The sequence below is a fragment of the Stegostoma tigrinum genome, chromosome 37 (assembly GCF_030684315.1).
Source record: "Stegostoma tigrinum isolate sSteTig4 chromosome 37, sSteTig4.hap1, whole genome shotgun sequence".
Classification (NCBI taxonomy): Eukaryota; Metazoa; Chordata; class Chondrichthyes; order Orectolobiformes; family Stegostomatidae; genus Stegostoma; species Stegostoma tigrinum.
Window position 1 is genome coordinate 16,965,682 of NC_081390.1, and position 12,891 is coordinate 16,978,572.

Consider the following 12,891-nt stretch of genomic DNA (forward strand, 5'->3'; position numbering starts at 1 on the left):
ATAAATTAATTTTAGGTGCACTTTGTTTTGCCTAACAGAATCAAGAGACCTTCTATAAAACAAATGTGACGATGTTTATCATGTTCTCACATGCAAGGTGCAAAACAAGAATACAAATGCATGGCTGTTAACCATATTCACAAAATTATGCATTTAATATGGTGAACAATGCAGTCACAGAATATGACAGCATGGAAAGAGGCCCTTCAGCCCATCATGTCCATTCCAACCATCAATCATCGATCAGCTCTGGATGTACAGCTCCTACAACTTATCTCTCCATTATAACGCATGGAGGTAAAACTAAATTTGTGTTAAACATAAGCTAGAGGCAAAGCGATGAACAAAATCAAAATCTACTGTATTCGTAATTATTTCAAGGCTTACTGAAGAATGTCGTTCAACTTAATGTGCTGTACCACAGAACTAGATCAATTTATTTCTCTGAACTTAACCATTAACTTCTATTCGTGCATACTGTTTGGGGTGACTGTAACAAGTCAATAGCAATACATTATCTACACAATAATTAAGAAAAAGCAAAATCAGAGTACTGTCTTGTTATCTACATCAAATGCCACATGAATATTAAGAACAATATCACTAACTAAAGTGATTCACAGAATACAATTTAGGACAAAATTGATTCATAAATATAGTAAAATCATTCACTTTTGTTCTTGAAAATAAAGCACAAAATATAAATAAGATAGACCTCTATAACCATTTCTAATTACAAAGTGCGCTGGAGAGCTGTGCAAAAGCTGCCTGTGAAACCAAAGGTTCGCACACATAATATTTGTTTGCGTTACTCTGTTACCTCTCCAGTCAGAAAATGTTGTTCGGAAACATCACTTGTCCAGAAATTTGAGCTGCCGCTCTCTTTCAGAATTGAGACATAAACGATAGAATATTTGGATGGATAAATCAATGTTTCATTCTGCGTTATAATATTTTATCACATGTTTTGGGAAAATATTTACACATATGATTAGGCATTCTAACATAATTTTACAATCTAGAAAATTTTAAAATCCAGGAATGACTTTGTCCCAAATATTCCAGTCTGAAGTGGCTACCATGTATTTAGTTAAAGGTTTTGTCCAATGTAAATGTATTGCACCAATGATATGGCAATTTCAGTTACGACAATGCAATTAAAAGACTGCATTGTCCAAAGAGAATTCTTGTAGAACTACTGTGGTGAACTTATATATATAATATATATATATATATAATATTGTTTATGTATATATATATATGCAGCAGGATTAAGCTCAACTAACACAATTAGCTTAGTCACCAGTCATCAAGGGTCAATGTATTGCTCATTTGTAAAAGCACAAGCCAAATGTTTAAATAGGAAATTGTGCACTCATCCAATTACTGGGGCTGTAAATCAAACAAAACATTCTGCACCACGTTGAAATTTGAATTTTTTTTTGGAAATACACAAAAGTGCAGTACTTTGGGAGGCACTAATGCCTTTTTGGCATTGACTTACATCAGAATGCTTTACATCTAATTCACTTAACTCAAGAAGCACACCATGAAAGCCACCCACAGCCAGTCTCTGACCTTTTCACTGTCAGTGTGGAGCAGCTGCATCAATGGTAATCAAATATATTCCTTCACTTAGATAATCAGAGTCTGAGCTACCCAGCTGCAGACAGGACAATGACATAAAAACACAGCACTGTCAGTCTTTATACACAAAAGCAGAAGAGTAATGAAAGAAAACAGAATCAGCACAGATTCATTCATTAGGAACTTTAAAAAGGAAGATCACTATTTAGAACTATTTTAGAACTACTATTAAATTTGATTTTATGAATTTATTAAGAGCTACAAAAGGAAGTAAACATACTTGGGTCCTGTTCCAAATATACTTCGGAAAATAAAAATAAAAAAATACAACGCTGCATCATTTAGCCATTATAGAAATTGGGTCTAAAGCTGTCAAGAGAGCATTAACTTTCAATTTAAAGTCACAGCAATTCCAACTGTGTTTCCCTTTCCTGAAAAAAATATCAAATAAAGGAGACCATCATTCAACAACATGCACATTCAACATGGAGGAAGCATAAATCTAAAAGAAAGATACTTCAATGGATGGCTTTTCATTAGTGAAATTACAGCATGAAATGTCAATGTTCTGAATATAACATTCTTGACTAATTGATATAATTATAAGAATTCAGCTCAGCAAACTGAGTAGGGATTATGGGATAGTCTCCATTGCCACTTAACCAGAACATATTTTGTTTTACAGATATTTCAACATTAAGTGTGATTAAATTTATTCACATTTTAGGTTCTAGATGCATTATGATAATAGGGAAATTTTACTAAGCCATGTGTGACAAAGAACTGAACACAATGTTTGTGTAGTTAAGAGTCAAGCGCCAAATAAATAAATGTGATACATCATGGGTCTTAATAATTTTTTCATCCTGTATTCACTGAAAAATTAAAATCAATCTGATAAATATGAATGCACCTTAATTTTACCAAATAGTTTGAATTTGGATTTACACGTCAACAAGCACCAGTCTATTTATTTTTAAATTTATCTTAATTCTAAACACTTTCATCAGAATATATTTCAATATCTTCTGCTCTAGTTTTCAAAGTCTGCATATTTTAATTTCTTAATTTTATGCCAAATTAGTATGAACATATATTAAGTCATGCTACTCAGCATCTTTCAGGGATGAAATAATGGTCCTTCTGATAGAAACACAGAATATACTGAAGCATATAATGCCTCACAAAAGACCTTCCACATCAAGGAGATGTTCACCTGTAGATCTGCTAATGCGGTATATTGTATCTGCTGTTTCAGATGTCTCCTCCTCTACATTGGGGAAATCAAGCGGAGGCTTGGAGACCGATCTGCAGAACACCTATTCTCGGTTCACACTAAACAACTGCATCTCTCAGTCGCAAACCATTTCAACTGCCCCTCCCGTTCCGCAGACAACATGTCTGTTCTGGGCCACCTGCAGTGCCACAACGACGTCACCTGAAGGCTGCAGGAACAGCAACTCATATTCCGCTTGGGAACCCTGCAGCCCAATGGCATCAATGTGGACTTCGCAAACTTCAAAATCTCCCCTCCCCCTACCGCATCCCAAAGCCAGGTCAGCTTGCCCCCGCCTCCCTAACCTGTCCTTCCTCCCACCTATCCACTCCTTCCACCTCAAGCCCCACACCCATCTCCTACCTACTAGCCTCATCCTGCACCCTTGACCTGTCAATCCTCCATGGACTGACCTATTCTCTCCCTAACTCCCCACCTACACTCACCTTTACTAGCTCCACCCCGGCCTCTTTGACCTGTCTGTCTCCTCTCCACCTATCTTCTCCTTTATCCATCTTCTATCCGCCTCCCCCCTACTGCCCCCCCACCCCCATTTATTTCAGAATCCCCCTCCCCTCCCTGTCTAGTCTGGAACGTCAGCTTCCTGCTCCTCTGATACTGCTTGGCCTGTTGTGTTCACCCAGGTCTACACCTTGTTATCTCAGATTCTCCAGCATTTGCAGATCTTACTCTCACCAAAATTACTGATTGCTTTTGTGAAGATCTGCCAATTAGTTTTGCAACTTACCATTACTTTAGTTTAATATTTAGCAGGTTTGGAAGACCTGGTAATGTAGTGATAATGTCACTGCACTAGCATGATGTTCTGGGGACAAGAGCTCAAATCTCATCATTGAAATAGTGGGGGAAAGAAAAACCTGGGATTAAAAAATTGGTCTAATGATGAAATCATTACTGATTGGTGTAGAAACCCACCTGGTTCATTATTGTCATTTAGAGAAGGAAATCTGTCATCCTTACCTGATCTAGCCTGCATGTAATTCCACAAGAATGAGAATGACGCTTGATTGCTCTCTGGGCAATTAAGAATGAGCAATAAATGCTAGTCCAATCAGCGATGCATATATCCCACGAACAAATAAGTGTCATATTCTGTTATATTCTAACCAGTGGCAAGAAATCTCTACACGTGTGTGTTAATATCCATGTATGAGTGCTTTCTAGAGCTGGAGCACTGCAGCTGAAGTCAGGCAGTTAAAATTATACGTTGCCTGGTTGAAACAGATATTAGCTGTCTCACACGGGTAGTTGTACAATAAATGCACCCTTACTGACAGGTTGGTTTCGTAGCTGGACCCTATCTATCCAAAAGGCAGGGAGCATCTGTACACGCAAGCCAGGAAGCTAAGGAAACTATTATTGAACACTTTGGTGTGCCTTCAAGAAGAATTATTTGAAGACATTATTCTGCTGTCTTCTAACAATGTTAGATTAATTGAATTGAATAATTTACTCTTACGAATCACCAGATGATGCTCATTACTGCCATAATTTATGTTGTTTACCATTATGAATCTTTTATAATCACTTTATAACACTAAATCAAATTTTAAGTCATTCTGGACATATGTTTAACTACCCTTTTTAGGTAACCATGAACAGAAATATCTTATGAATGGAATATTCACACTTATTTCTTTGTTCCTCATTCATAAGATTTTTTTTGAGTCTCTTCTGGTATACCATAAAGTCTTTTCTGCATAATTACAAACTTTATATAACAATTATGCTTCAACACAGATCATTGGGTATTTTCCTTTATAAAATGTCCTTAGTAGCAATGATATTTCATCAAGAATTTAAATAATATTGAGAGCAATGAGTATTTTTATTTGGGTTGAAGTGAGCTGCAACACAAGATACTTATATCATTAAATGTACTATATTAGTTACAGCAGCCAAATCCAAACAACCACCTTCTGAAAAGCACAATGAGTTTGCTATCTCAGGGTTCAACACTGAATAAATATAATCATTCTAATCACTCACACTCTCCCTCATACAACAAGCTCCTTATCCTAGGTGCTTTTGTACCTTGAAAAACAAGTCTGAATGTTTGAAGATGAATCTAAAGAAAGCATTGCATATTATAACTGGCAACTTCTGCTATTTTCACTTTTTGCCCCAAACAGCACTTTGGAGGAATCTCAAAAATTATTATCCTGGGTTAGTTTAAATATAGTAAGCGCACTTCAATTTCTTATACTTATATGACTAACATCTTTGAAAAAATCTAAAATCCTTTAATCAGATGGTCATGCAATGTAAATGTAGGAAGAAGAATATTCTAAGCTTTTCACCTCACGCTTGGTGGTACAAGAAACAAGTTACATTTGCTTAACACCTCATCACACCCATTAGACTATTTCCCAAGCACATCTAACTAATTCTTTTGAAGCACAGTCATTACTGTTGCTGAAGCACAGTAGTTAGATCTTGCAAGTACCAATAAACTCCCTGCTTCACCCTTCAAGGAGTTCAGAGATAGTTTTCCCAAGGTACCATATAAATCAACTGAAAAAACATACAGGTAAATAAACAAGTTACTTCTATCACTATGTTTCACTGCATGTACATTTGGATTTGGTGCTAAAGATCATGTTACTAAGATTCTACTGTCACTGTTATGTTCACAACAAATGGTAGCTTTTTACTAATGATGGGACCGGAATTGATATTACCACATAAAGAGCTGATTGTATCAAAAGATAACTTCAATGGATGGCTCTCGTCTGTGCTTTAATTTTTGATCATATGGAACATATGTAACCTTAAATTAAGTCTGCTTATAAGATAATATCGACAGGATACTGCACTCCACCTGGGAGCATATTGAAAAATATGTATGGTAAAAATAAACAGATTTAATTTCTCAAAAATTTCAAACATTTGAAGAAGTTTTAGAACAGCATAGTGGCTCACTTGTGGCAAAATACTGAAAATTAGAGGATAAACTGTTATGAAAACATCATAGCATGCAGGATGCCACACACATTAGTGATTCAGCATTTTTGTTTGCCCGTTTTCTTTTTCACAAAAAGGACTTGTACATAAGATATTCTAAAAATGCATTTGTTTAAAACAAGATATGATCTAAAAAGGATTACCTTCTCAATACTGCACTGGGCAGAGTTGTGTATTGGGATGTAGTCAAATGTTACAAACAATGTAGGATGGAAAGTTGTTTTGTGAACCCTATAACAATAGGTAATCTCATTAACCATGTTTGGTTATTCCATAAAACATTTTGTGCCTTGATGTTAAAAGCCTCTTTTATCACTGCAACTGCTTTGAAGGAATCAGAATAGACATACCAAGAGTCACTGGGCAGCAAAAAGTTGAAAAAGCACAGAGCTGCCATCATGATGATAGGACAAAATACAACGACTGCCTTTTTACATTGTACTAGCTCTTATGGTGTTCTTCATTTTTGTGACAGAGGAGATAGCTTCAGGGACACTAATCAATCTCATTGTTCCATGCTGCTTTTTTCTTTACTGGAATAAAAGCATCTTACAATGCAAACTGAATACTGACATACCCAGTGCCCAGTCTTCTACGGAAGAGCTGAGTTAAGTGCTCGTATAGATGATACAGAATTTCAATTCTGCTCGCAAGGAGTTTAATTATTGCATTCCTGGGTCTCCTGCTAAACTGATGGATGCAAAGTGCCAGAAGTCAAATTCCACATAAAGTAGGCAGACTAAAGGAGAAGGTGACATTATTAGACTAGGGATAACTACACATTCCGATCAGATATTCAGGTCTCAACAACATTTACTTAGTAGCCTTAAAAGGTGCAGCCTTGAAGAAACTCAATAGCTCAGGTAATTGAGGTTAACCTGATAAATCTCTAAGCTAAGCTGCAAAGCCTGCATAAATCAGATGGTTGTTTTACAACTAATCAATGGGCTGGATTTTAGCATAGCCTTCAGGACCTGACATTGGAACCAAATGGAGGTCCAGAGTCTGGTCCTCTTGGCAACACACTTTTCTGGGAGCCAGCCTCTTCACGGGCCATCTTCACTTGCTATCTCTCAAGGACAGTGGTTGACTCATAAGCTCAATGCCAAAGAACTGCCTCTTCTGAAGCCTTAACAGTTCATGGGGACTTGTGAGGGAAAGGCACAACACCATGGAATCAGCTTTTGGAGTGTTAATACAAAACAAGATGTGAGGGCGAAAGCCATTGGGCACCTTGAAGCAGAAGAGGAGCCACAGCATAGGAACTGTTTGAGCCGTGAGTGAGGCCTATCCATCCCTCCTGGGGTCATTGGAGCATGAAGCCTTTTAACTCCAACAAATCCCAGACTGCTACAGGGAGGATGGCTTCACTGACCCGGTGATCACTGCTGTGTCAAAATTCTGTCAGCTACAAAATTCTAGCAAAGCTATAAAATCATTCCTTTTAACAAGTGACAGTTGATTCCTACCCAAGCCTGCCACAAGAAAGTTATCCAGTAGAGGCTTTGTGGAGATGTCCTATCGTGGCTCTACCTGTTTATCCAGCCCTCTCCCTAGCTTCTAACTACGATCACCATGTGGCCAGGAAAACTGAGCCCATTGACTCTTTTGAGGAATTTCAACAAAACGGCAAATCTCGGTATAATTAGAGGCAAATTACTGTGACTCTGACCTGTTAAAATGAGTAGAACAAAAAAAAACTTGCCTAATGGATTAGTTGTGATTGGTTTACATTTTGTAGGTTATAACAAAAAAAGTACTCAATCTGACAAAAGTCAATCCATTCTATTCAATTCATGCCCCCAATTATCCTATCAAGTATAAAACCATGTAAAAAAAAATCAGTTTCTATCTTACCTAATATATTTATCAGCAAAGCAGCAATACAGCTGTTTATCAACTGCACAGTAAATCTGTCTAACCAACCGAGCACTGTAAAAGCCTAAGGTGACCTCCATGCAAACATTATGATCAGGAGTAGACATTCAACAAGATCATGGCTAATCTGACAACCTTTCAAACCCTTGTTTATTAAGAACCTATCTACTTCTGCCTTAAAAATATTCTTGTCAGGAAGGCAGAGATTCACCACCCTCAGAGGGGAAACAAAAAATCGCCTTTCCTTTATTTGCAAAGGAAGACCCTGGTTTTTAAACAGTGGTTGCTAGTTCTATAATTTTCCCAAAGGAAGAAACATCTTCATCACACATACCTTATCAAAACCCTCTGGATCCTATATGATTCAATCAACTTGCCTCTTATTCTTCTAAACTTCCAATAGATACAAGACCAGCGAGTCCAATCTTGTCTCATAAAACAGCCATTTCACTCCCATTATTAGGCTGGAAAATGTTTCCTGAAATGCCTTTGGTGCATTTATAGCCTTCCTAAATAAGGTGACCAATACCTTTTCATAGTACTCCACATGCATTCTCACCAGTGCCCTATAAATTTAAGCACAACTCCTTATTTGTGTATTCAACTTCCTTTGCAATAAAGGATAACATAATTACTTACTCTATCTGCATGAGGACACTCCGAATCCAATGCATTTCAGACCTGAATCTGTCCCACATTTAGATATTGTGCTCATTTTTTTCTCCCAAAATGGACAATTCACATTTTCCCACATTACACTCCACTTATCACCTCTTTGTCCATTCACATAACATATCTATATCTTTTTATAGCCTCACATCCTTTTCATAACTTACTTTTCTTATCAACTCTGCACTATCAGCAAATTAGGCAACTATACATTCCATTGCTTTATCTAATTCGTTCATAAATTGTGAACAGTTGAGGTCCCAACACCCAAAATTCCTGTGTCACAATCATTAGATCTTGTGAAGCTGATATAGACCCATTCACATCTATTCTCTGCTTTCTGTTAGCTAGCCAATCTTCTATCCATGCCAATGTGTGACCCCCCATATCAAGAGCTTCCATTTTCTGCAAAAAGCTTTGATCTACTATGTTATATCTCTTCTGGAAATCTCAGTGTAGTACATCTCCCTGCTCTCCTTTACCTAGTGCATGTGTTACTTCCACAAAGGATTTCTAGTGGTCAAACACGATTTCCCTTTCACAAAACCATAATCAACTCCGAACTTGAACTTACACAAGACCACCCGAAATGTAGTGAAATAGTTGACTACTGTTACTCAAGCATGCCTCCCTCCAATGAAGCACAGGGCTTCCAAGCAATTCTCTAAAATAACATGCAGATGCTGGAAATACTCTCAGCAGGTCAAGTAACACCTGTAGAGAAAGAAGCAGAGGTCACACTTTAGGTCAACAATATTTTGTTAGCTATCTGACCTGCCAAGCACTTCCAGTATTTTTTGCTTAATAAATGGATGATTGTATTTTCATAAACCAGGTGATCAATTCTGTCAGGCATCATTCAAATTTTTTTTGATCTCTATGCATAAAATATTGCAACAGGAAATGTACAATAAAAACAACGATGACTTTGAGAGATGGCTTTGTCATATTGATACTGTATGTACTTCAAGAACTAAAAACTGAATAAAGAATGTGATGCTAGAGACCTGAAAACCACAATTACATAAACTGCTGGAGAAACCCACACAGATTAGTCGGTATCTGTGGAGATAAAACAGAGTTAACGTTTTGAGTCCAGTGACCCTTCTTCAGAAATACTGCGATATACTGTAAAGGAATTTTTTGTACTTACTTCTTAAAGTTTATGTCCGGGAAGTTAGAATATTCATGTTTGCCTTTGTTATTGCGTCGAGGGAATGTGCAAAAGAAGGCATTGGCCAGAAGGCAAGCTATTTGTTCTTGTGACATTGTGATGGAGTGATTCATCTTCCGTTTAAGTAGTGGTATCGGCTGGCATGGCAGGAGGCAAGGGAAAGGTAATTAGTTTAGCAATTCAGCGAATAGAGAAGCAAAATTACATTTACCAAATTAAAGAATGTATAGTAATTTAGGAGCACTGCTATGCCTTACAAGCAGCCTTGTGGCAGTAATCACATTTACGTCAATTGATTGGGAAGCATTATTATTTGACGCATTAAAAAATCCCAATGTTTTAAAAGGACTCAAACCAACGTCAAGAAAAACATAGAATGGCTCCTTCCCAATATTCTGTACAAGGAACACAATGCAGCCTAGATACTTTTAAGGGAGAGGCATTTCTTGTTAGTCATAACTTAAACCAGCTCGTTGCCGTTTAAAATATCAAATATTTATATTTGATAACAAGTTCATTAATTTAAAAGTGGTTACTTTCAGATATGGATTTTGTGTCATACTGGTACACTGTGCATTGTGTTGAGTTTCATGTACATCGTCTGCCTTAAACACAAATTTGAAGCATTACTTCAATAATTTTTGTTTCCAATTTAAATGTTTGAAGTCAAACTTTGAGATTAAAACAAAACTTCTGATGCCATGGTTAACGAACAAAATAATCATTTAGCTTTTTTATACAGATTTACAACACAATCAAGAAGAACATTTTTTATTTTACAAATACATCACCTTTTGTCAGAATGATCCAGACCTTTAGTTTTACGGATATGTGGCTGGACGGCAAATCCTACAAAAATACAGTTTTTCCAGGGGAAGGCTTTTAACTTTTGCTAGGCCAACTTTTCACTTTGAAACTTGGCTTGTGAATTTTTCCTGCCTATATGACCTGCACTTTAATACTCTCAAACTAACAGCTAAAGGAACTGTTTTAGAGACCAGAGACAATAACTCCCAAAATGACAACGCTGCAGTGAGAGAATTTCTTTTTGATCAACTAAGACACACCACTGGACACAAACTGAAAATAATTTTACAATGAATATTACACATTCACCCAATACTTTAAATAACTCACAAGGCTCAAGCACTAGAATACTCAAAATTTGCCTATATTATTGATACACTGATTCATCCATTGCAAAATTACATTTTTTGCACATGTAGAAATCAACAAAATTCAAGTCTTTACCTTTGGTATCTCAATAAAACAGTTGTCACTACAAAGTGCTCAAAATAGGAATATTTTGTGACAAAAGAGGAAACCAATTCTACCAAGTGTAGTTCAATATGTGGAATGAAAGTTTAGCACAAGGATGTGCTTTCATTAAAAACTAAAAACAGAAGCACTCAAAGTTTCTCATGAAATTCTGTTTCTACTTTCTTTTAAAGACATTTCCTGGAATGTTAATTGCAAATTGCTTTGCATCCCAGCAGACTTTGTTCAGAAACAGCTGGAATCACACTGGGATGTAGCTAGGATCCTTTAGGTTCCAAATATAAATAATTATAAATGTTATACTTGGATTTGAAAACATTGTCCATCCGTAACTGCCCTGGAGTGTGTGATAGTGAGCTTGGCTTCATCCACTGCAGTTCTTGGGGTGTAGTGAAGTGCATAGTGCTGTTCGGATGTGTTTCAAGATTTTGAAGAGGCTATAGTTCCAAGTCAGGATGATATGTGGCTTGGATGGGAAACGTGCACATAGCGATGTTTCCTTGCATCTACTCTTACCATTTTAGATGGCACAGATCACAGGTTGTAAGACACCAAAAGAGGTCTTGGTGAGTTGCTACAGTGTATTCTGTAGATGGTGCACACTGTTTCCATTGTGTGTTGGCCATGAAGGAATAAACACAAAGTTGTGAATGGGACAACTGTAACTCTCAGGATGTTGATAATGGGAGCATCAGCAACAGCAGGAGTCTGGTTAACTCAGTTGCTTGGACGATTGGTTTCTAAGGCAGTGTGATTCCAACAGCTGGGTTCAATTCCCATCACTGGCTGAGGTTACTGTGATGGACTCTCCTTCTCCTCCTCCTCTCCCCTCATGAGGTATGGTAGTTTTCAGGTTAAAGCACCCACCAGTGTCTCTCTCTAATGAGAAAGCAGCCCTATAGTCTGCTAAGACTATGGCAATACCACTGAACATCATGGGAGGGGGCTATATTGTCTCGTGTTAGAAATGGCACTTATGAAATGCAAACATTACTCCCCACTTTACAGCATAAACCTGTGTGTCGTCTGGACCTTGCTGCACATGGACACAGACATCTTCACATTTGAGGTGCTGTGCAATCCTGAATGAACATCTCCACTTCTGACCCCATAGTCCAAAATCAACATCTCCAATTATGACCCCAGAATGGAGGGAAGACCATTAATGAAGTAGCTTAAGATGCTAGAGCCTAGTACAAGTATACTACTCTAAGGAACTTCTGCAGTCATGTCCTGGGTCTGAGATTGACTTCGAACAATCACAACCATCTTCCTTTATGAAAAGTATGACTCCAATAACTCTTTTTGGAGTCATACTTTTCATAAAGGAAGATGGTTTTTCCTGATTCCACATGACACCAGACTTTGACTTTAGACTAGGTTGCTATACTTGTCATTTTCTTTTCATTCTTTCGCAAAATCTATTTGTACCACTAGATTTGTACTACTAGATTTGTACTCTGCCTTTTTCATTAACTTCAAGCCATGGGAAAATGTCTACCTATAACTCCAGAACAAAACTATAGCTTCATACCATTGTCATTAACTAAAACCAAAAGATAAAAGGTAAAATCACTATAACCTTGTTCAACCATAGGGCTGCTCTCTCAAAGAGACACAGTGGTGATGGTTTAACCTTAGAGTCACCATGTCTCAGGCAAATGAGATGGAGAAGGAGAATTCTTCATGGTAACCTCAGGTGCAGGAATTAATCCCATGCCGTTACCATCACTCCGCATCACATACTGAGCTAATCCACCTGCTCTAATCTGAATTTGTGACATTGCAACACACTGTTCACTCACATACCTTACTGAATGTAAGAAGTGATTAAAACCCAAATTATAACTAACAACTTGCATTTACATCATTTGAGGATGTTTCATGATTTTCAATGCTGTTATAGTTTTAACATCATGAACAAAGTTATCAGTATGAATCAGATGACTGTTCATGAAACGTTGTAGAATACATGCACTTGATACAATGCAGCTTACATTACAAACTAAAAGCCTAGTGATATTTATCAGTTAGCCTGTTACAA

At 37.2% G+C, this 12,891-nt stretch overlaps 1 protein-coding gene across 3 annotated transcripts in view; it reads right to left on the reverse strand.

Moving 5' to 3' along the window:
* Positions 1-12,891, reverse strand: part of parga (poly (ADP-ribose) glycohydrolase a) — a 196,416-nt gene that overhangs the window by 85,759 nt on the left and 97,766 nt on the right. For all 3 annotated transcript variants that reach the window (XM_059640270.1, XM_048563467.2, XM_048563466.2), the window contains one exon: positions 9,549-9,706. In XM_059640270.1, coding sequence (XP_059496253.1) covers positions 9,549-9,706 — 158 coding nt within the window. The remainder of the gene's footprint in view (positions 1-9,548; positions 9,707-12,891) is intronic.